We start from the raw sequence: 25606 nt of genomic DNA, 5'->3' as shown, positions 1-25606 counted from the left end.
CTCTCTTTGTTTACCCACCGCTGTGTGTTCTCGCCGTCTCCTTCCGTCTCTCTTTATTGGGCCCTCTCTCTTTCGCTCCCATCTTCCCACCACCGAGATGGCACATTTCATTTCTGTGAGAGGAACCTCAGAGAAACTAATGACCTAGGTCTGACACTGAGGAGTTATGAATAAACCTGACGTTATCAAGATAGGGAAAACATGTGGTCTGTTTCTCTCTCTCTCTCTGTGTGTGTGTGTGTGGTCTATTGTTTATGTGGCTCTGTTCAAATACATGTACCTTTCATCCTTCTGATGTGTTCTGACCTAAAGCCTGAATGAACATACTAGGCGGTTGGGGGAAAGTCAACATGGTGGTCACTTCACATAGTAAGCTAAAGACCGACTGATATAGTGAGAGGCCTTGTCCCGAGCCAGAACGGCCCATGGGACAGGAGCCTATCTCCTGTTTCTGTAGTGTGAGGCAGCTTGATGTACAAGTACACTACCTGGACAGGACGCTAGTCTATTGCAGGGCCCATGATACAGTAGCTCTTTCGAACACCTTGGCACTAGTCTGATGCGGAATCTTCATTTTCACCATCAGTACCTACTGTGTATCAGTTGCAGGTTAATCTCGTCCACGAGCACCCTCCCGCTCTCTGGCAGTAATTGGTCCTGAGGATGTTAGTTGCCGGTTGACGTGATGCACTAGTTCAGTTTTTGGTTGATGGGACACAATGCATTACATCACAGTGTGTAGTGTATTTGGATAATGTTAGGTTTGCAAAAATTCCATTAACTTTCATATCCTGCTTATTCCCTGATGATTCTGTGAATCTTCAAAACGGGAATCTTCCAACCAGGGAATTTTGAGACCTTAGTTGATTTTCATGAATGTTATATTTTTCTCCCCTGTTCGAGTCATTTTATCTGATGCTCTTATCCAGAGCCAATATACAGTAGCAATTAGGGTTAGGTGTCTTTCTCCGGGGATTCGAACCAGCGACCGTTCAGTTACTGGCCTAATGATATTTTAACTGTTAGGCTCTGCTATACAACATGCCAGTGTTGCCTACTGTACTGAATTACATGGACATTCAGCAGTACTGTTGGAATCAGACAGACGGCAGCAGAGCTCCATGTTCAGTTTATCACAATACCATTTTTATTTTTTTTATTTAACTTGGCAAGTCAATTCTGGAGGGTACAAGATAGAAAAACCCATGTCCAGAGAATATTGAAAAACCATCATGGTTTTGCTTAACCGCCCCAAACCAGACTTGAAATAATGGCATTACAAAATGATCTCGGCTAAAATGGGGAAATGCAATACATGAATATATTCCAGAAAAATCTGCATTGTAAAAGTTATGGATGCTCGCTTGGACAGTATTCGTCTCTGGAAAAGGATGCTAGACGAGACCACCTAAAAACAGACAGCTTCCTTGAACAAGCATCATTTATTAAATGAGTGATATAACAATGCTCTCTGAAAGCATGCTGAACAAGCTAAATCATTTGAATGTGTAGTACAAACCCACATTAATGCAGTCCTCTTCAAAAAGTAAGTACATACATCCCTAAATATGCCCACAGATTTCGTTCGGCAAAAAAAAGAGGCAGATATATTAGCCATTTACCAATACAACTAAAATAGGTACACAAAACTACAACTGTTCACAAGCACATTGTCTGCTAAGCTTCCGCCAAGTCCTTCTCTTGAAGCCGCCAGAGTGTGTGTGTGTGTGTGTGTCTGTGTGTCATCAATTACTTCAGTGTGAGAGTATCTATGGGTAGCATGGGGTGACGCTGCATTTGGAGAGTGCAGACAGGATAGACAGAATTAATCTTGCTGCTGCAGTGTCTCTTTGTGTAGGTGTGTAGGTGTGTGTGTGTGTGTGTGTGTGTAATAATTTCAGGTCTAGAAAATATATACACAAACACACTGAGTGTTCCGCAGGTCAGAAGTGAAACATGATTCAGCCGGTGTGTGTGTGTGTTTGAGTCATTGGGTCTTCAAGGAGGAGGATGAGGAAGATCGGTCTGTTCCTACTCCCCTTCCTCCCACTCTGTCTCTGGGAATGATGCGCAACTCTGAACCGTGCTTCAGGAACACATTCCCTGGAAAAAAAACAACAGCAGCATCATAAATCGTCTAACGTCAGAGAATAGAAGAAAACAAAACGTTCTCGATAAAGAGACCCCCCCCCCCCCTCCCCTCCCACCTGTAAACAGTTGATAGTATCGCTACTGCAGTATTTACCTTGTCAGTGTCTTTCCTAGGCATTTCTCTAGCGCTATAAAAACTCACATCACCAATCCACAGACACCTCCAGGAGATAAATAAGACTAACTGATAGATTGAGCTACTAAACACAGCAAATGTTGTAAAATATATCAAGTAGTAACATCCCAGAGACTAGTGTTCAAGTACTGACAGATAGTAGTATAGGTTAACGTTAACCTATACTACTAACAACTAGCCAGAGGCAAAACATTAGCATAACAATATGGAAGACTTAAAGGGAACGCACGGTGATTACAGCAGATGGTGGGTACAGGGCACGGTGCTTACAGGGCACGATGACTACAGGGCACGGTGACTACAGGGCACGATGACTACAGCAGATGGTGATTACAGGGCACGGTGACTACAGGGCACGATGACTACAGGGCACGATGACTACAGGGCACGATGATTACAGCAGATGGTGAGTACAGGGCACGGTGATTACAGCAGATGGTGACTACAGGGCACGGTGATTACAGCAGACAGTGACTACAGGGCACGATGACTACAGGGCACGGTGATTACAGGGCACGGTGATTACAGCAGAGAGTGGGTACAGGGCACGGTGGGTACAGGGCACGGTGACTACAGGGCGCGGTGTTTACAGCAGATGGTGAATACAGGGCACGGTGATTACAGGGCACAGTGATTACAGGGCACGGTGACTACAGGACATGGGGATTACAGCAGATGGTGGGTACAGGGCACGGTGATTACAGGGCACAGTGATTACAGGGCCCGGTGATTACAGCAGATGGTGATTACAGGGCACAGTGTTTACAGGGCACGGTGACTACAGGACATGGGGATTACAGCAGATGGTGAGTACAGGGCACGGTGATTACAGGGCACGGTGCTTACAGAGAACGATGACTACAGGGCACGATGACTACAGGGCACGGTGATTACAGCAGATGGTGTTTACAGGGCACGGTGACTACAGGGCACGATGACTACAGGGCACGGTGATTACAACAGATGGTGTTTACAGGGCACGGTGACTACAGGGCACGGTGTTTACAGGGCACGATGACTACAGGGCACGATGACTACAGGGCACAGTGATTACAGCAGATAGTGACTACAGGACATGGTGATTACAGGGCATGGTGATTACAGCAGATGGTGACTACAGGGCACGGTGATTACAGGGAACGATGACTACAGGGAACGATGATTACAGCAGATAGTGGGTACAGGGCAAGGTGATTACAGCAGATTGTGGGTACAGGGCACGGTGACTACAGGGCACGGTGTTTACAGCAGATGGTGATAAACAGGGCACGGTGATTACATCAGATGGTGGTTACAGGGCACGGTGATTACAGCAGATGGTGATTACTTGGCACGGTGATTACAGCAGATGGTGATTACTTGGCACGGTGATTACAGCAGATGGTGTGTACAGGGCACGGTGTTTACAGGGCACGGTGACTACAGGGCACGGTGATTACAGCAGATGGTGAGTACAGGGCACGGTGATTACAGGGCACAGTGCTTACAGTGCACGGTGCTTACAGGGCACGGTGATTACAGCAGATAGTGGGTACAGGGCAAGGTGATTACAGCAGATTGTGGGTACAGGGCACGGTGACTACAGGGCACGGTGTTTACAGCAGATGGTGATAAACAGGGCACGGTGATTACATCAGATGGTGGTTACAGGGCACGGTGATTACAGCAGATGGTGATTACTTGGCACGGTGATTACAGCAGATGGTGATTACTTGGCACGGTGATTACAGCAGATGGTGTGTACAGGGCACGGTGTTTACAGGGCACGATGACTACAGGGCACGGTGATTACAGCAGATGGTGAGTACAGGGCACGGTGATTACAGGGCACAGTGCTTACAGTGCACAGAGCTTACAGGGCACGGTGCTTACAGGGCACGGTGCTTACAGCAGATGGTGGTTACAGCAGATGGTGAGTACAGGGCACGGTGATTACAGTGCACGGTGCTTACAGGGCACGGTGATTACAGCAGATGGTGAGTACAGGGCACGGTGACTACAGGACATGGTGATTACAGCAGATGGTGGGTACAGGGCACGGTGATTACAGCAGCTGGTGAGTACAGGGCACGAAGACTACAGGGCACGGTGACTACAGGGCACGGTGACTACAGGGCACGGGGACTACAGGGCACGGGGACTACAGGGCACGGGGACTACAGGGCACGGTGTTTACAGCAGATGGTAATTACAGGGCACGGTGATTACAGGGCACGGTGTTTACAGGGCACGGTGATTACAGCAGATGGTGAGTACAGGGCACGGTGACTACAGGACATGGTGATTACAGCAGATGGTGATTACAGGGCACGGTGATTACAGCAGATGGTGAGTACAGGGCACGGTGACTACAGGACATGGTGATTACAGCAGATGGTGGGTACAGGGCACGGTGATTACAGCAGCTGGTGAGTACAGGGCACGAAGACTACAGGGCACGGTGACTACAGGGCACGGGGACTACAGGGCACGGGGACTACAGGGCACGGGGACTACAGGGCACGGTGTTTACAGCAGATGGTAATTACAGGGCACGGTGATTACAGGGCACGGTGTTTACAGGGCACGGTGATTACAGCAGATGGTGAGTACAGGGCACGGTGACTACAGGACATGGTGATTACAGCAAATGGTGATTACAGGGCACGGTGATTACAGCAGCTGGTGAGTACAGGGCATGAAGACTACAGGGCACGGTGACTACAGGGCACGGTGACTACAGGGCACGGTGACTACAGGGCACGGTGACTACAGGGCACGGTGACTACAGGGCACGGTAACTACAGGGCACGGTATTTACAGGGCACGGTGACTACAGGGCACGGTGACTACAGGGCACGGTGACTACAGGGCACGGTATTTACAGGGCACGGTGACTACAGGGCACGGTGACTACAGGGCACGGTGACTACAGGGCACGGTGACTACAGGGCACGGTGACTACAGGGCACGGTGACTACAGGGCACGGTGACTACAGGGCACGGTGACTACAGGGCACGGTGATTACAGGGCACGGTGATTACAGGGCACGGTGATTACAGGGCACAGTGACTACAGGGCACGGTGACTACAGGGCACAGTGACTACAGGGCACGGTGACTACAGGGCACGGTGACTACAGGGCATACTAATCGGCCGATGTCACAAAGTGATATACAGAAACCCAAACTATGCAGAAACATGGTGGCTAGGAAAAACTCCCTAGAAAAGGCAGGAAAGTAGGAAGAAACCTAGAGAGGAACCAGGCTGACGGTGTTCAAAAGTTCATTGATGATCAACAGGGTTAAATAATAATAATCAGAGTGTTTGTAGAGGGTGTAACAGGTCAGCACCTCAGGAGTAAATGTCAGTTGGCTTTTCAATGCCGAGCAGGGCTCTGTGTGTAACATGAGGCACAAATTAGCACTCTGTCATACCCCTTCACATGGACTCAGTACTGGTACTCCCGTGTATATAGCCAAGTTAGAGTTCCTCATTGTGCATTTATTATTACATGTTATTATTTCTCATTTGTTCTTTATCTCTGAATTGTTGAGGAGAGTTGCAAAGAAAAAGCCATATCTCGGACTGGCCAGTAAAAAATACAATATTAAGATGGGCAAAACACAGACACTGAACAGAGATACTCTGCCTAGAAGGCCAGCATCCCGGAGTCGCCTCTTCACTGTTGACGTTAAGTCTTGTGTTTTGTGGGTACTATTTAATGAAGCTGCCTGTTGAGGATTTGTGAGGCATCTGTTTCTCAAACTAGACACTAATATACTTATCCTCTTGCTCAGTTGTGCACTGGGGCCTACCACTCCTCTTTCTATTCTGGTTAGGGCCAGTTTGCGCTGTTCTGTGAAGGGAGTAGTACACAGCGTTGTATGTGATCTTGAGTTTCTTGGCAATTTCTCGCATGGAATAACCTTTATTTCTCAGGAGAAGAATAGGCTGACAAGTTTCAAAAGAAAGGTCTTTGTTTCTGGCCATTTTGAGCCTGTAATCAAACCCACAAATGCTCCAGATACTCAACTAGTCTAAAGAAGGCAAGTTTTATTGCTTCTTTAATCAGAACAGTTTTGAGCTGTGTTAACATAATCGCAAATGGGTTTTCTAATGATCAATTAGTCTTTTAAAATTATAATCTTGGATTAGCTAACACAACACAGGAGTGATGGTTGCTGATAATGGGCCTCTGTACGCCCATGTAGATATTCCATTAAAAAAAAATCTGGCATTTCCAGCTACAATAGTAATTTACAACATTAACATTGTCTACACTGTATTTCTGATCAATTTGATGTTATTTTAATGGACAAAAAAAATGAGCTTTTCTTTAAAAAACAAAGAAGTTTCTAAGTGACCCCAAACTCTTGAATGTTAGTGTGTATATATATATTGTGGCAGATGGCAGGGAGAGGTGAGGGGAGATATCTTGCAGCCCACTGGCTCCACCCCTAAGCCTTATATGGACTTCCTGCCCCAACGAGGCAAGGCTGTGCCTTGTTAAGCCAGAGAGTGCTTGGGGATACTGGAGGAAGCAGCCTGCACAAGGGGGCAGAGTAATTAGAGAGCAACGTGCGTTATGAAGAGCGGGAAAGAAAATCCCTATGAGCGGGAAAAAAATCCCTAATAAACTTTCCATGTGCATTCTATTTGTGCTACATGTGCATGTTTTGTTATTGAACTTGGTGAGGCGGAAACCCCACACCCTTGAGCCTGCTACATAACATGTTTTATTGTGAACATGTTTTTAGAAATTGTTGCAATGGTATTAAAAATAAAAAAACAAATACCTTATTTTACATAAGTATTTCAGACCCTTTGCTATGAGACTTGAAATTGAGCTCAGATGCATCCTGCTTCCATTAATCATCCATGAGACATTTCAACCACTTGATTGGAGTCCACCTGTGGCAAAGTCAATTGCTTGGACATGATTTGGAAAGGCACAGACCGGTCTATATAAAGTCCCACAGTTGACAGTGCATGGCATAGTAAAAAAAAAGAGATTGAAGGAATTGTCCATAGAGCTCCCAGACAGGATTGTGTCGAGGCACAGATCTTGGGAAGGGTGCAAAAACATGTCTTCAGCATTAACCTGTTTGGGCTAGGGGGCAGCATTTTCACTTTTGGATGAATAGCGTGCCCATAGTGAACTGCCTCCTACTCGGCCCCAGATGCTAATATATGCATATTATTATTAGTATTGAACAGAAATCACTCTGAAGTTTCTAAAACTGTTTGAATGATGTCTGAGTACAACAGAACTCACATGGCAGGCAAAAACCTGAGAAAACAATCCAAACAGGAAGTGGGAAATCTGAGGTTTGTAGTTTTAAAAACTCAGCCCCTATTGAAGTTACAGTGGGATATTGGTTGTTGCACTTCCTAAGGCTTCCACTAGATGTCAACCATCTTTAGAAACTTGCTTGATGATTCTACTATGAAGGAGGGCTGAATGAGAGGGGAATGAGTCAGAGGTCTGCCAGTAGCCTCGAGCCCAGTCACACGCATTCACGAGGTAGCTCTCGTTCCATTGCTTTTCTACAGACAATGGAATTCTCCGGTTGGAACATTATTGAAAATGTATGATAAAAACATCCTAAAGTTTGATTCTATACTTCGTTTGACATGTTTCTACGAACAGTAATATAACTTTTTGAAATTTTCGTCCGAACTTTCCGCTGGAAGTTGCGCGTTTCGATTTGTTTACCATACGCCCTAACAAAAGGAGGTATATGGACTTAAATGATGAACTTTATCAAACAAATCAAACATTTGTGGAACTGGGATTCCTGTGAGTGCATTCTGATGAAGATCATCAAAGGTAAATTAATATCCGCAACATGGCGGAGATTTATTTTGGATGGTTTGGGCTCTGAGCTCCGTACTCAGATTATTGCATGATATGCTTTTTCCGTTTTTTTTTCTCGAAATCTGACACAGCAGTTGCATTAAGGTGAAGTTTATCTAAAGTTCCATGTATAACACTTGAATTTTCATCAACATTTAAAATGAGTATTTCTGTGAATTGATGTGGCTCTCTGCAAAATCACTGCATGTTTTGGAAGCAAAACATTACTGAACGTAACATGCCGATGTAAAATGAGATTTTTGGATATAAATATGCACTTTATCGAACAAAACATACATGTATTGTGTAACATTAAGTCCTATGAGTGTCATCTGATGAAGATCATCAAAGGTTAGTGATTAATTTAATCTCTATTTGTGCTTTTTGTGACTCCTCTCTTTGGCTGGAAAATGGTTGGGTTTTTCTGTGACTTGGTGGTGACCTAACATAATCGTTTGTGGAGCTTTCGCTGTAAAGCATTTTACGAGAATGTTATCTTTAAAATAGTGCCTAATACTTGTATTTTTGAGAAATTTGATTGATGAGATTTGTTGATTTATATTTGGCGCGCTGCAATTACATTGGCTGACAGATTTCATTTAAGCTGACAGACAGCTTAAAGGGCCATAGTCAGGGAGGTGACCAAGAACCCAATGGTCACTCTGACATTCCTCTGTGGAAATGAGAGAACCTTCCAGAAGGACAACCATCTCTGCAACACTCCACCAAATCAGGCCTTTATGGTAGATTGGTCAGACAGAAGTTACTCCTCAGTAAAAGGCACATGACAGCTTGCTTGGAGTTTACCAAAATACACCTAAAGACTCTCAGACCACGAGAAACAATATTCTCTGGTCTGATGAAACTAAGAGACCACTTTGGCCGGAATTCCAAGCGTCATGTCTGGAGGAAACCTGGCACCATCCCTATGGTGAAGCATGGTGGTGTTAGCATCATGCTGTGGGATGTTTTTCAGCAGCAGGGACTGGGAGACTAGTCAGGATCGAGGGAAAGATGAAAGGAGCAAAGTAGATCCTTGATGAAAACCTGCTCAGGACCTCAGACTGGGGCGAAGGTTTACCTTCCAATAGGACAACGACCCTAAGTTCACAGCCAAGACAATGCAGCAGTGGCTTCGGGACAAGTCTCTGAATGTCCTTGAGTGTCCCAGCCAGAGCCCGGACTTGAACCTGATCGAACATCTCTGGAGAGACTTGAAAATATCTGTGCAGCGACGCTCCCCATCCAACCTGACAGAGCTTGAGAGGATCTGCAGAGAAGAATGAGAGAAACTCCCCGAATACAGGTGTGCCAAGCTTGTAGTGTCATACCTAAGAAAACGCGATGCTGTAATCGATGCCGAAGGTGCTTAATAAACAAAGTACTGAGTCTGAAGGGTCTGAATACTTATGTAAATATGATTTCATTTTTTTCTTTGTAATAACTTAGTAAAAGTTTATAAAAAACAGTTTTTTGCTTTGTCATTATGGGGTATTGTGTGTAGATTGAGGGAACAATACAATTTAATACATTTTAGAATGAGGTTGTCTGAAGTTACTGATTTCTATTTATTTATATATGATTATTTTTTAAATAGTTGATTTCAATGCCATATTTTACAAATTTGCTGTTTCACAAAAGTTCTGAACGCATATCCTTTTTACAGACACTTCACATTTTTATCTTGTTTTAAATGCCACCCTTCAGCTACATTCAACCTCTGAACACCAGTTTTCTATTTGCAAATATTTTTTCAATTGTGCTGTGATGTTTCACAACCATTCTAAACTTTTCTATTCTCAGTTTCTACAGACTCCAAGTGAAAAAGTAACACATTTAGAGTATCAATTGATTGATTATGACGTTTTCAAAATCACCCAGCAGTGCTATTTGCAGAGTTACCTCCAGATAAATGTTTCTTCAGATAATTCCTGAACCTGCAATCAAAGCCAAGCCACATCTGGACAGTACCAAAACATATGATCTAATGATTCTGCAAAATCTGCAGAGCTGGGATGGTTGTATCCCCCATATACATATTATATTGGTAGCAATAATTTTGTATAATAATTTAAATAGAAAAACTAGTCGTTTTGTGCTATGGAATCGGTACATTGAAAAGCTCTTTCCAACTATTTTGCGATCTATTGGGCATGGCTGTATATTTTTTTGTCCTTAAATGAAAATAGTATACTTTGTTTAGGTCTTTATTGCCGACAGACTTGTTCCTTACTTTCTCCCCCTTCCACTTGCCTCTCTTCAATTATCTCGATCATCTATGAGGCTGTGGAGGGATCCACATTGTGGATTTAAAAGAAAACACGAATCATCAGCATGCACATATAGATTTCTAGCCCTTTGAAAATTTTGGGATCTGATTTTAATAGAGAACATTTCGATGGCGATTATAAATAGATATGCCGATAGTGGACAACCTTGTTTTACTCCACTTGAGGGTTTAATACTTTGAGATGTAGCCATTCTTTAATATTTTACAAGAGACTCTCCAAAATTGAAATATTCCAGGCATTTTTATATCAATTCCACTCGTACTGTATTAACCCTTGTGTGGTGTTCGGGTCTGTGGGACCCATTTCAAATGTTCGCAAAGACTAATTGGCCTTGGCTCATTTTCTGTGAGGAACATGTAAAATAACACATTTTCATTGTGCACCCCCTACACATTTACATGACATATGTGGTGTTCGGGTCCACTCAACCCTGTTAATAAAATAGTGGAAAAGTGTGTGTGTACGTGAAAACAAGTAAAAATTAAACCAACATTTTTTGCTGTGTGCCTTCACTCTGTCTTCCTCCTCCCTGGGCCTGCTGTTTCAACATAGCACCAAGAACCGGTCTGTCTCCAACTTTTCTCGCACTCTTTACCCTTTGTAATTGTGTGGAACTACACAATGTCTTGCGGGAACCTGCACAATGTGATTACAATACGTTGTGGCAAAATACATTTATTTTATTTTTATTTTTTTTACACTCTACTACCGAAGCCAAATTGCAAATAAAAAGCTTTGCATGTGTGGTTCCTTACCACATTCAATCAGGCAAAAATAATCTCAGAGGGCCTTAGAAAATGTTTGGTTTTTTTTGCAGAGAGAGCTGGTTTGCGTCTTCCACTATGGAAGATGAAGAATTTTCTGAATATGAGGATCATGTCTGTCAATTCGGAGTCTGACAGTGAGTTGGAAGAATGTAAGATTGACCCTCAGCCAGATCTAGGACCAGCCAGTCAGCAACCAGCAGCCTGCAGGAAGAGAAATATGGATGTCAAAAAATTGTGAAATTGAATGGTCTTCTTGCCCAAGGAATGAGCCCCCCAACATGGCTGCCAATGTGATAAGGATGCAACCAGGGACAACGCAGATGGTGGTTACTCATGTGCAGGACATAGTCTTCTTTTCAACTGTTCATCCCAGACGCCATCCAGAAAACCATTCTGTACTGCACTAATTTGGAGGGAAGAAGTGTTTTTGGAGAGATGGAAGGAGATCGACCTGACTCATTTACATGCATACTTTGGGGTTCTTATCCTTGCTGGTGTTCAGGTCCAATGGGGGAATCCACAGAATCCCTGTGGGATGCAGAAACTGGTAGAACACCTTTCAGTGCAACAATGTCTCTGGATAACTTCTACATTATTTCCAGGATCATCAGCTTGGATAATTGAGACACCAGACCAGCTCGGTAGCAGAGACAAGCTAGCTGCAATCAGGTCAGTGCAGAGAGACAAGCTAGCTGCAATCAGGTCAGTGCAGAGAGACAAGCTAGCTGCAATCAGGTCAGTGCAGAGAGACAAGCTAGCTGCAATCAGGTCAGTGTGGGACAAGTGGGTGGACCGCCTTACTCTGTTTTACAACCCTGGGCCCAACGCTACTGTTGATGAGCAGCTTATGCCATATATGGGCTGCTGCCCATTCAGACAGTCTAAACCTGCAAAATATGGAAACAAGAACTGGGCTGCCTGTGATGCTGCTTCATCATATGTGTGGAACTTGCAAGTGTATGGAGGAGCTCCTGAGCAGAATCAAGGGATGCGGTTTGTACTCAACGTGACACAGGGACTCTGTGGCCACAACATCACATGATAACTTTTTTATTTTGCACAAGCTGGGACAGGAGCTCCTCAAGAGGAAGCTGGGACAGGAGCTCCTCAAGAGGAAGCTGGGACAGGAGCTCCTCAAGAGGAAGCTGGGACAGGAGCTCCTCAAGAGGAAGCTGGGACAGGAGCTCCTCAAGAGGAAGTTGGGACAGGAGCTCCTCAAGAGGAAGCTGACAGTGGTTCCTCAAGAGGAAGCTGACAGTGGTAGGAACAGTAAGAAGAAAACTAGCCAGAGCAACAAACCCTCCTCAGCTGTTCAATACACGGAACAGGCCTTTCAATTCCTCTAAGTTTGTGTTCACGGCCGACACGTCCCCAGTGTCCTACGTGCCAAAGAAAGGCACAAATGGGGTACTCGAGTACGCTGTATAGGGATGGGAGAATCTGTGGCCAGGAACATTAAAACAAATGAAATCACAATGGATTACAACGCCACAAAAGGAGGGGTGGACAATTTAGACAAGCTGGTGACTGGCTACAACTGCCAAAGAAGGACCCTACGCTGGCCACTTGATATCTCTGCGTTCAACATGTTAGTCATCTGGATGGCGTTGAACCCAGATTGGAACAGAGGGAAGCTCCAGAGGAGATGGATCTTTCTCGAGGTGATGGGCAAAACATTGGTAAGACCTCAAATCCAGAGGAGGTGTCATATCCCAAAGACCCCAGCTTCTGCAGCCATCGTGAGGAGGGTTCAGGAGGATGCTGGACTCCCATGCACAGAACCAACAACTCCAATACCGAAAGTGTGATGTTGTTGCATGTGTGTGTGTGTGTGTGTCTGAATCTCCTACCTTGGCCTGCTGTAACTATATATGTGAGTGAGATGCTAGTCAAATTCCTGAACAAAGTGTTTTCATCATTCCAGATTGCAGCCGGTAGCGACAAGAAGAGGTGCAACGATGTGTGTGGACCAAAGAAATACATGCAAATACATTGCGACACAGACAGTAAAACTCTGTCCCTCATGTGGTGTGTACACCGACCTTAATTTGTGTTAATTTGCATTAAATGCTGTATGTAAAATGTGTTCAGTTCAAAGCAAAAAACATAAAAGTGATGAAAACCTTGTTTCATTGATATTTGGTCAAGATAAACATGATTTAAATCCATCCATGTCTTGACTACAATTGATTTGTTTACAAAAAAAATCACATTTTATAAAAAGCAAAAATAATCTAGCAGAGGTAAAGGACAGATATTAACCATGAATACTGTATATTAACCATGTGTGCTGTCTATATTAACCACGTACAGTTGAAGTCAGAAGTTTACATACACCTTAGCCAACTACATTTCAACTCAGTTTCTGACCATTCCTGACATTTAATCATAGTAAAAATTCCCTGTTGTCGGTCAGTTAGGATCACCACTTTATTTTAAGAACGTGAAATGTCAGAATAATAGTAGAGAATGATTTATTTCAGCTTTTATTTCTTTCATCACATTCCCAGTGGGTCAGAAGTTTACATACCTTCAATTACTATTTGTTAGCATTGCCTTTAAATACTTTAACTTGGGCCAAACGTCTCGGGTAGCCTTCCACAAGCTTACCACAATAAGTTGGGTGAATTTTGGCCCATCCTCCTGACAGAGCTGGTGTAACTGAGTCAGGTTTGTAGGCCTCCTTGCTCGCACACGCTTTTTCAGTTCTGCCCACAAATGTTCTATAGAATTGAGGTCAGGGGTTTGTGATGGCCACTCCAATACCTTGACTTTTTGCCACAACTTTGGAAGTACGCTTGGGGTCATTGTCCATTTGGAAGACCCATTTGCAACCAAGCTTTAACTTCCTGACTGATGTCTTGAGATGTTGCTTCAATATATCCACATAACTTTCCTTCTCATGATTCCATCTATTTTGTGAAGTACACCAGTCCCTCTTGCAGCAAATCACCCCAGCCATCCTACAATCTAAGCTTGATGCCCTCAATCTCACACAAATTATCAAACGACACTACCAGGTACCACCCCAAAGCCGTAAACACGGGCACCCTCATAGATATCATCCTAACCAACTTGCCCTCTAAATACACCTCTGCTGTTTTCAACCAGGATCTCAGCGATCACTGCCTCATTGCCTGCATCCGTAATGGGTCATAGGTCAAACGATCTAAAACGCTCCCTGAATAACTTCAGCGAGCAGGCCTTTCTAATCGACCTGGCCGAGGTATCCTGGAAGGATATTGACCTCATCCCATCGGTAGAGGATGCCTGTTTTTTGTATGCCTTCCTCACCATCTTAAATAAGCATGACCCATTCAAGAAATTTAGAACCAGGAACAGATATCGCCCTTGGTTCTCTCCAGACCTGACTGCCCTTAACCAACACAAAAACACGCTATGGCGTTCTGCATTAGCATCGAACAGCCCCCGTGATATGCAACTTTTCAGGGAAGCTAGAAACCAATATACACAGGCAGTTAGAAAAGCCAAGGCTAGCTTTTTTCAAGCAGAATTTTGCTTCCTGCAACACAAACTCTAAAAAGTTCTGGGACACAGTAAAGTCCATGGAGAATAAGAACACCTCCTCCCAGCTGCCCACTGCACTGAGGATAGGAAACACTGTCATCACCAATAAATCCACTATAATTGAGAATTTCAATAAGCATTTTTCTACAGCTGGCCATGCTTTCCACCTGGCTACCCCTACCCCGGTCAACAGCACTGCACCCCCCCCAAAGAAACTCACTCAAGCCTTCCCCATTTCTCCTTCTCCCAAATCCAGTCAGCTGATGTTCTGAAAGAGCTGCAAAATCTGGACCATTACAAATCAGCCGGGCTAGACAATCTGGACGCTTTCTTTCTAAAATTATCTGCCAAAATTGTTGCCACCCCTATTTACTAGCCTTTTCAACCTCTCTTTCGTGTCGTCTGAGATTCCCAAAGATTGGAAAGCAGCTGCGGTCATCCCCCTCTTCAAAGGGGGGACACTCTTGACTCAAACTGCTACAGACCTATATCTGTCCTACCCTGCCTTTCCAAGGTCTTCGAAAGCCAAGTCAACAAACAGATTACCGACCATTTCGAATCCCACCGCATGCAATCTGGTTTCAGAGCTGGTCATGGGTGCACCTCAGCCACGCTCAAGGTCCTAAACGATATCTTAACCACCTTTCGATAAGAAACAATACTGTGCAGCCGTATTCATTGATCTGGCCAAGGCTTTTGACTCTGTCAATCATCACATCCTCATCGACACATTTGATAGCCTTAGTTTCTCAAATGATTGCCTCGCCTGGTTCACCAACTACTTCTCTCTTCTCAGTGTGTCAAATCAAAAACAGACCTGTACGCTCTCGTTGGCTGGCCCTCGCTTCATACTCGTCGCCAAACCCACTGGCTCCAGGTCATCTACAAGACCCTGCTAGGTAAAGTCCCCCCTTATCTCAGCTCACTGGTCACCATAGCAGCACCCACCTGTAGCACGCGCTTCAGCAGGTATATCTCTCTGGTCACACCCAAAACCAATTCTTCCTTTGGCCGCCTCTCCTTCTAGTTCTCTGCTGCCAATGACTGGAACAAACTACAAAAATCTCTGAAACTGGAAACACTTATCTCCCTCACTAGCTTTAAGCACCAGCTGTCAGAGCAGGTCACCGATTACTGCACCTGTATATAGCCCATCTATAATTTATCCCAAACAGCTACCTCTTCCCCTACTGTATTTATTTATTTTGCACCCCATTATTTCTATCTCTACATTGCACATTCTTCCACTGCAAATCTACCATTCCAGTGTTTTACTTGCTATATTGTATTTACTTCGCCACCATGGCCTTTTTTTTGCCTTTACCTCCCTTCTCACCTCATTTGCTCACATTGTATATAGACTTATTTTTCTACTGTATTATTGACTGTGTTTGTTTTACTCCATGTGTCACTCTGTGTTGTTGTTTGTGTCGAACTGCTTTGCTTTATCTTGGCCAGGTCGCAATTGTAAATGAGAACTAACAAAAAAATTAACCACGTATACCGTCTATATTAACCACATATACCGTCTATATTAACCACATATACCGTCTATATTAACCACGTATACCGTCTATATTAACCACATACTGTTTATATTAACCATGTATACTGTATACCGTCTATATTAACCACATACTGTTTATATTAACCACGTATACCGTCTATATTAACCACGTATACCGTCTATATTAACCACATTAGATCGTTAATACAGATTATTACCTAAGGCCACGATTCGGCAGTCTCATCCAGATCATTTGTAGTTCTTTATGATACTAAGTAGCTGCTAAATGTGGCTATCATAAAGAACTACAAATACCATCTGTATTTACCCCCTCCCCAAACATGTAATACTAACTAGCTGCTAATGTGCCTATTACATGTTTGGGGAGGGGGTAAATACAGATGGTATTTGTAGTTCTTTATGATAGCCAGATTAGCAGCTAGTTAGTATTACATGTTTGGGGAGGGGGTAAATACAGATGGTATTTGTAGTTCTTTATGATAGCCACATTAGCAGCTAGTTAGTATTACATGTTTGGGGAGGGGGTAAATACAGATGGTATTTGTAGTTCTTTATGATAGCCAGATTAGCAGCTAGTTAGTATTACATGTTTGGGGAGGGGGTAAATACAGATGGTATTTGTAGTTCTTTATGATAGCCACATTAGCAGCTAGTTAGTATTACATGTTTGGGGAGGGGGTAAATACAGGTGAATATATAGATAAAAGTCACCTAGTCCTAGAGAGATTTACACGTTTAAAACATCACGTTAGGGTAAAGCCTAGACGAATCACAGCCCTTCTTTTAAGTGTTTCTAAAAATCCCATATGCGAAAAACATTTATGGTGAGAAAAAAAAAATCCTTGTTTGACCGCTAGGTTTTATGGGTATTATGACTCATACTGTGGTACTCTATAAAAACAAAGCAGAGACGAATGAGATTAGAAAAATATTAGCATAGATCGAGAATAATACAACCAGGAATAGGTTGTAACTAAAATAACACTATTCATTATTATGACAACACTGTGTCCCAAAATAGCACCCTATTCACTATATAGTGCACTACACTACTGATCACTGCTCATAGGGCTCTGATCGAAAATAGTGCACCATATAGGGAATAGTGTGTCATCATTTGCGATGCAGAAGTATCTGGTTAGGGTAAGACTGGACTTCATACTCACATAATAACGTGTTAGTATGCCTCCTTGGAGCATCACATCAATATCCATGAAGAAATATAATAAACCACATTTACATACAAGCTTACTACGTTGGGTCTATTCTGTTATTATCAATATTTACATAATGACCCTGGTATCAACAGATGGCATCAACCACAGTCCTCTATTTACATAATGATCTGGTATCAACAGAAGGTTATCAACCACAGTCCGGACTATTTGCATTGACCCCCCACCACCACGACCGTTGTTTTTACACTGCTGCTACTTGCTGTTTCTTATCTATGTAGTCACTGTACCCCTACCTTCATCTACATATTACCCAGACTGCCCTGTACCCCCATTAGTCACTGTTTTTATTTTATTTAACCTTTATTTAACCAGGTAGGCTAGTTGAGAACAAGTTCTCATTTGCAACTGCAACCTGGCCAAGACAAAGCATAGCAGTGTGAACAGACAACACAGAGTTACACATGGAGTAAACAATTAACAAGTCAATAACGATCTGGTACCTACCACAGTCCTCTATTAAAATAACGATCTGGTACCTACCACAGTCCTCTATTAAAATAACGATCTGGTATCCACCACAGCCCTCTATTAAAATAACGATCTGGTATCCACCACAGCCCTCTATTAAAATAACGATCTGGTATCCACCACAGCCCTCTATTAAAATAACGATCTGGTATCCACCACAGCCCTCTATTAAAATAACGATCTGGTATCCACCACAGCCCTCTATTAAAATAACGATCTGGTACCTACCACAGCCCTCTATTAAAATAACGATCTGGTATCCACCACAGCCCTCTATTAAAAAAACGATCTGGTATCCACCACAGCCCTCTATTAAAATAACGATCTGGTATCTACCACAGTCCTCTATTAAAATAACGATCTGGTATCTACCACAGTCCTCTATTAAAATAACGATCTGGTATCTACCACAGTCCTCTATTAAAATAACGATCTGGTATCTACCAGTCCTCTATTAAAATAACGATCTGGTATCCACCACAGCCCTCTATTAAAATAACGATCTGGTATCTACCACAGTCCTCTATTAAAATAACAATCTGGTATCTACCAGTCCTCTATTAAAATAACGATCTGGTATCCACCACAGTCCTCTATTAAAATAACGATCTGGTATCCACCACAGTCCTCTATTAAAATAACGATCTGGTATCCACCACAGTCCTCTATTAAAATAACGATCTGGTATCCACCACAGTCCTCTACTGCCATAAAGCCCTGTTACCAACAGAAGAATGTATCCACGGTAGTTGTTGTTATCTGGGTATGTGCATTAGTATCATACAGTGGCTTCAAGGTATTCACACCCGTTGACTTTCTGCACATTTTGTTGTGTTATTTAGATTGTTTTATCCCTGGTCTACACCCCATTATGTCAAAGTAGAATTACTTTTTCTAAACATTGGGAATTCATTTAAAAAACATTTTTTTACCTGAAATGTATTGAGAAAAGTATTCAACCCCTTTCATGGCCATAAGTTTCAGGAGTAAAAATGTGTTTAACATGATTTTTGAATGACTACCTCATCTCTGTACACCGCACACACAGATAATTGTAAGGTCCCTCAGTCGAACAGTGAATTTCAAAGACAGATTCAACCAAGAAGGTTTTCCAATGCCTCACAAAGAAGGGCTCCTATTGGTAGATGGGGTAAAAATAAAATAAAAAGCAGGCATTGAATATCCCTTTGAACACGGTGAAGTTATTCATTACACTTTGGATGGTGAATCAATACATACAGTCACTACATAGATACAGGAGTCCTGCCTAACTCAGTTTGCCGGAGAGAAAGGAAACCGCTCAGGGATTTCAACACGAGGACAATGGTGACTTCAAAACAGTTACAGAGTTTAATGGCTGCGATAGGAGAAAACTGAGGATGGATCAACAACATTGTAGTTACTCCACAATACTAATCTAAATTACAGAGTGAAAAGAAAGAAGCCTGTACAGCATGAAAATAATACAAAAAATGCTTCCTGTTTGCAATAAAGCACTAAAGTAAAACTGCAAAAAAAAATTGAAGATATATCAAAAATGTAGTCTATTTCAGAAGAACATAATAACACACTCTGAGTTGTCCTTATCTTAGGTCCTGATCTGACTATGCCAAATGGCTGTGGGCTACACTAGTTAATTTAACAGACAGGATATACTTAGAATTCCGTGGTATTATTTTGTATTATTTTATAGTATGAATAATACAATATGAATATAGCTGAATAAAATAGAAAGGATATTTCTTCCAAACGATTTCCAAGGAAGTGCAAACATGCAACTATTCTATGTTGAGCAGTTAAAAAACAAAAAACAGGTCATCCTATAAGCTTAATTTAGAGTTATGAATCTTTGTTATACAAATGTTGGGCTATATGTTTTGATTTTTAATACATTCTAAGTCTCTAGTGATGATTTGAAAAAAAGTCTCATGAAAGGCATGAGCTCTGCTCTGTTTCTTGTGCAGGCTGCACACACTTCATCAGTCTCTCATTCACTATTTGACAAGCACTTCATTATATTCTCACCATTTCCTGGTGGCAACACCCATAATGCCCCCTAAAAAAGGACATGTCTTTTGAGGACAAAGTAGCCGTTGTACCCTTCGGCTGAATATAATATTCATAATTCCCTTCTACCGGCTGCCACGCTCTGAAGCACCTCTTACTCACATGGCTCTCTCAGATACCTTCATTCTTAATGGCCAATGCCCGTCACATGATCGGGTTCTCCTCACAATCATCTCCGCTAAGTAATAGGCTAAAAGTGAAGACAGACACATCGCGTCCCTGTTACGGAACTGTTGAAGTTAGAGGAACTGGCCACATTGACTTTGTCATCCAACAAGATGCCTAACGAAATGAAAAAGCACTATCCCCCCATAATACAAAATCAAGAAATATATAAAACATGTTTATTTTTATTTTACCTTTATTTAACCAGGCAAGTCAGTTAAGAACTAATTCTTATTTTCAATGATGGCCTAGGAACAGTGGGTTAACTGCCTTGTTCAGGGGCAGAACGACAGATTTGTACCTTGTCAGCTTGGGGATTTGAACTTGCAACCTTCCGGTTACTAGTCCAACACGCTAACCACTAGGCTACCCTGCCGCCTCTACACGCTAACCACTAGGCTACCCTGCCGCCTCTACACGCTAACCACTAGGCTACCCTGCCGCCTCTACACGCTAACCACTAGGCTACCCTGCCGCCTCTACACGCTAACCACTAGGCTACCCTGCCGCCTCTACACGCTAACCACTAGGCTACCCTGCCGCCTCTACACGCTAACCACTAGGCTACCCTGCCGCCTCTACACGCTAACCACTAGGCTACCCTGCCGCCTCTACACTCTAACCACTAGGCTACCCTGCCGCCTCTACACTCTAACCACTAGGCTACCCTGCCGCCTCTACACTCTAACCACTAGGCTACCCTGCCGCCTCTACACTCTAACCACTAGGCTACCCTGCCGCCTCTACACTCTAACCACTAGGCTACCCTGCCGCCTCTACACTCTAACCACTAGGCTACCCTGCCACCTCTACACTCTAACCACTAGGCTACCCTGCCACCTCTACACTCTAACCACTAGGCTACCCTGCCACCTCTACACTCTAACCACTAGGCTACCCTGCCACCTCTACACTCTAACCACTAGGCTACCCTGCCACCTCTACACTCTAACCACTAGGCTACCCTGCCACCTCTACACTCTAACCACTAGGCTACCCTGCCACCTCTACACTCTAACCACTAGGCTACCCTGCCACCTCTACACTCTAACCACTAGGCTACCCTGCCACCTCTACACTCTAACCACTAGGCTACCCTGCCACCTCTACACTCTAACCACTAGGCTACCCTGCCACCTCTACACTCTAACCACTAGGCTACCCTGCCACCTCTACACTCTAACCACTAGGCTACCCTGCCACCTCTACACTCTAACCACTAGGCTACCCTGCCACCTCTACACTCTAACCACTAGGCTACCCTGCCACCTCTACACTCTAACCACTAGGCTACCCTGCCGCCTCTACACTCTAACCACTAGGCTACCCTGCCGCCTCTACACTCTAACCACTAGGCTACCCTGCCGCCTCTACACTCTAACCACTAGGCTACCCTGCCGCCTCTACACTCTAACCACTAGGCTACCCTGCCGCCTCTACACTCTAACCACTAGGCTACCCTATCTGGGACAGATATGGGATGCGATAGAGCACAAACTAATAAAAATACAAAAGAAAAAAACTTGTTATAATGTGGCTGATGCAACAGATCAAACGCTTAGCTTCAAAATGTTGATAAACAATTTTTCCCAAATAAACAGCGACACTGCAGATTAATGTTTCAAAATGCAATCAATTAGCGAGAAAACACTCTTCCCAAAAGTGTACCACAAATGCGATTATACATGTAACGCTTTCTTATAAAAGTGTATTTTGATGGTGAAAATTATCATCCCCAAACTTGAAACTCACGTGCCGCCTATGTGCGCCAGTTAGGCTCTACACCGATTGTAGAGTTACTTGGCCAATTTAGTTGATACAAACCTTAGCAAAACATATAGGTGTATGGGCTATGCATACTGTAAGCTATAGACAACAAACACAGTTGCATTTTATCAATGGCATTTTGAATGCGCAGAGATACCGTGACGAGATCCTGAGGCCCATTGTCATGCCATTCATCCAGCGACATCATTTCAGCATGATAATGCACGGCTGATGTCGCAAGGATTTGTAAAAATTTCCTTGAAGCTGAAAATGTCCCAGTTCTTCCATGGCCTGCATACTCACCAAACATGTCACCCATTGAGCATGTTTGGGATGCTCTGGATCAACGTGTACGACAGGGTGTTCCAGTTCCCGCCAATATCCTCCAACTTCAAAAAGGAATGGGACAACATTCCACAGGCCACAATCAACACCCCGATCATCTCTATGCAAAGGAGATGTCTCACGCTGCATGAGGCAAATTCTGGTCACACCAGATATGGACCCAACTATTTTATTTTTTTAAATTATTAAATTAAATTATTTAAATTTATCTGTGATCAACAGATTTACATCTGTATAGCCAGTAATGTAAAAATCGATAGATTAATTAATTCATTTCAATTGACTGGATTTCCTTATATGAACTGTAACTCAGTTAAACCTTAGAATTTGTTGTTGTTGTTCAGTATAATTTAAATTAATTTATATAATTTAAATGTATTTTCCTTCCTCTATTACCAAATGGGGCAGTTCTATGCTATCTTATAGCCCTACCAACGCTATCAATATCAACCATCAGACAGGGCCTGCAACTGCCTATTGAACATTGTTTGAGTTGGAGACTCCATGTTACTTTAAAAAAGGACGTTGTTGACGCATTTGAACATTTGGAGCTTACTTCGTCAAAGCCAACTGATTGATCTTATTTTAACGAACACACTATTGAAACGTGTTTCTACTGGTGTCTTCGCCCAATATATTATTGACCATTGCCCAGCTGTTTGTGTTAGAGATGTGAGAATAGAACATTCTAAGCCTTGTGTCATCACAGAGGGGCAGCAGGGTAGCCTAGTGGTTGGAACATTGTACTAGTAACCGAAAGGTTGCAAGATCGAATCACAGGGCTGACAAGGTAAAAATATGTCATTCTGCCCCTGAACAAGGCAGTTAACCCACTGTTCCCCGGTAGGCCGTCGTTGAAAATAAGAATTTGTTCATAACTGACTTGCCTAGTTAAATTAAGGTAAAACCATATATTTTTATAAACAAATTTTAAAAAGTGGGAGTTTAAACACATCAGTGAAGAGGCTTTTTTTTCCTTCATGATCTTTACTTTAGTGACCTTGATTGTATCTCAGCTATCCCTGAACATGATTTAGCTTTTAGCCATTTTGGAGATGTCTTTGATGCTATTGTGGATCCATTGAATGCCTGGTACACTCCGGAATTATCAGAAGTCATTCATAAAAAGAGATGATGCTTGGGTCAAGGCCAGGAACACAGGCTTAGTCCCAGACTGGCAAGCTTTGAAGCAACTGAGGAATTATTGTGTGAAACCAAAATCAGAAAGGCTAAATCAGATTATTACATAAACTCTCTTTCGGATTGTAATGAGAACCCGGCTAAATTCTAGAAGAAAAATATAAATAATGTGTTCTACTTCTTCCTCTCTGATACAACAAATTAATTCCGACACAAGCCTCATTACACAAAAAAAATATGCCATCAATGATGCATTTAATTACCATTACATTTTTTCTTATCATTATTTATTATTATTTCAGCAGGCTCTCTTTCAAATAAATTCTAAGTTTATTCACAATGGATATTGGGCTGGATGCGGATAGGGAAAACTTGCTGAATGGTAAGAGAAATTATAGTCAAGGCTTTGATTTTAGGCTATTCACAGAAGAAGAAAAAATAAGCCCTTGACGCTTTGCTAACAATAGACAACGAGAAATCCAGAAGGGCCGACCAATTGGATCCTATATGGTTGGCTCAATAACACACTTTTTCATTATTTTTTTTTAAATATTGTTATCAGGAAATATTCAAAAAATATGGAAATGAGCTGTTGTGCTGCCACTCCACAAGGACAGGGATAGTAGTGATCTTAAATCACCATCAACCTATTTCAAGGCTTCCTTGTCCAGCAAAGATTCTAGAATCCTGGTAAAAATGTACAACTTTGTTATTTTTTTAAATCTGAGAAATGAATGCAAACCAAATCAGGGTTTAGGCCTGGACATCCAATCAGGGTCTAGTCCTGGGCATAGCACTATTACAGCAACCACTTTAGTTGTTAATGATCTAGGTCTGAGCGCTGACACCTGTTCATGGTCATCTTAGTGACAGAACTCAGGCCATCGTGATTGATTGGGTTAAGTCCACATGTCTTGAAGTACATAAAAGGTGTCCCGCAGGGGACGATACTCGGACATGTTCATTTCACTATTTATATTCATGCTATTCGTCAATCTGTAAAAAAAAAAATTATAATACTATTATGTACGCAATTTCCCCAACTGCTGACCTGGCGGTCACAAGGAAACAGTCCGATTTTGCAGTTGTGCAGTAAGTCCTTACTGATTTAAAACGTGTCTCAGATGGATGACATCTTCACTCATCGGATAGTTCTAGAAATCGAACGATTCCCTGAATACTTACACCTTGGTATTTGGATTGACAATGATTTATCGTAAAAAATTAATTTAAAAAACAACATACGACTAAGCGTGTTAAGAAACTAAGATTTAAAAAGTGGGCTTTTTTTTTTTTTACAGAAACAGATCGTCTCTGTCGTCAGCAGGAAGCAGATTGCGCCGTTAACCTTTCTACCGGTTCTCAATTATGGTGATACTAAACGCCAAAGTGCAGCTGCTTCTACTCTTAAACCCCTGAATGCCATTTTTCATAGCACCCTTTGCTTTATCAAAGGAAATCAATCAAATCAAATGTATTTATAAAGCCCTTCTTACATCAGCTGATGTCACAAAGTGCTGTACAGAAACCCAGCCTAAAACCCCCAAACAGCAAGCAATGCAGGTGTTGTTAAACTTTAATTACTCATCACTGTGTTCTTTACCAAAAGGTTGGCTGGACCTCTGAAGTCACATTATTACACTCTTGTTTGTTTGTTTACAAAGCCCTGCTCCACAAGCTTCCGACTCACAGGGTTGGTTAACTCTGGAGACGCCTTTGGTGTCTAGAACGTTAGGTAGATATAAGCCTTTCGTTTCTTTGCGCAATGCACTTTAAAAGCGGAGGAATTGGTGACTCTAGGGCATTTCAGATGGTTGTCAGGGAAACTTTTTACTGAAGAATGTGTCTGTTTTATGTCTGTGTTTTGCTTTCCGTGTATTGTGTATAATAACATGTATTTAAATGTGTGTATGAATGTGTTAATGGTATTTTGATGTGTATTGTGGAGCTTCATAGGGGTAATCTGGAAAAGACACCTTGGTCTCAGCGTCGACTCCCTGTCTAAATAAAGACACCTTGGTCTCAGCGTCGACTCCCTGTCTAAATAAAGACACCTTGGTCTCAGCGTCGACTCCCTGTCTAAATAAAGACACCTTGGTCTCAGCGTCGACTCCCTGTCTAAATAAAGACACCTTGGTCTCAGCGTCGACTCCCTGTCTAAATAAAGACACCTTG

General features: G+C 42.7%; 1 protein-coding gene across 1 annotated transcript in view; it reads right to left on the bottom strand.

Annotated features, from left to right (window-relative positions):
• Positions 1 to 1124: 1124 nt before the first annotated feature.
• ufm1 (ubiquitin-fold modifier 1) overlaps positions 1125 to 25606 on the bottom strand; it is a 34134-nt gene continuing 9652 nt past the window's right edge. The window contains exon 6 of the mRNA XM_031809136.1: positions 1125 to 2103. Within this exon, the coding sequence (XP_031664996.1) occupies positions 1988 to 2103 (116 nt within the window). The 3' untranslated portion in view covers positions 1125 to 1987. The remainder of the gene's footprint in view (positions 2104 to 25606) is intronic.

Source organism: Oncorhynchus kisutch, linkage group LG29, assembly GCF_002021735.2.
Source record: "Oncorhynchus kisutch isolate 150728-3 linkage group LG29, Okis_V2, whole genome shotgun sequence".
In the NCBI taxonomy this organism is placed as follows: Eukaryota; Metazoa; Chordata; class Actinopteri; order Salmoniformes; family Salmonidae; genus Oncorhynchus; species Oncorhynchus kisutch.
The sequence above is the reverse complement of the archived record's forward strand: the minus strand, read 5'-3'. Positions and strand labels throughout refer to the sequence as shown.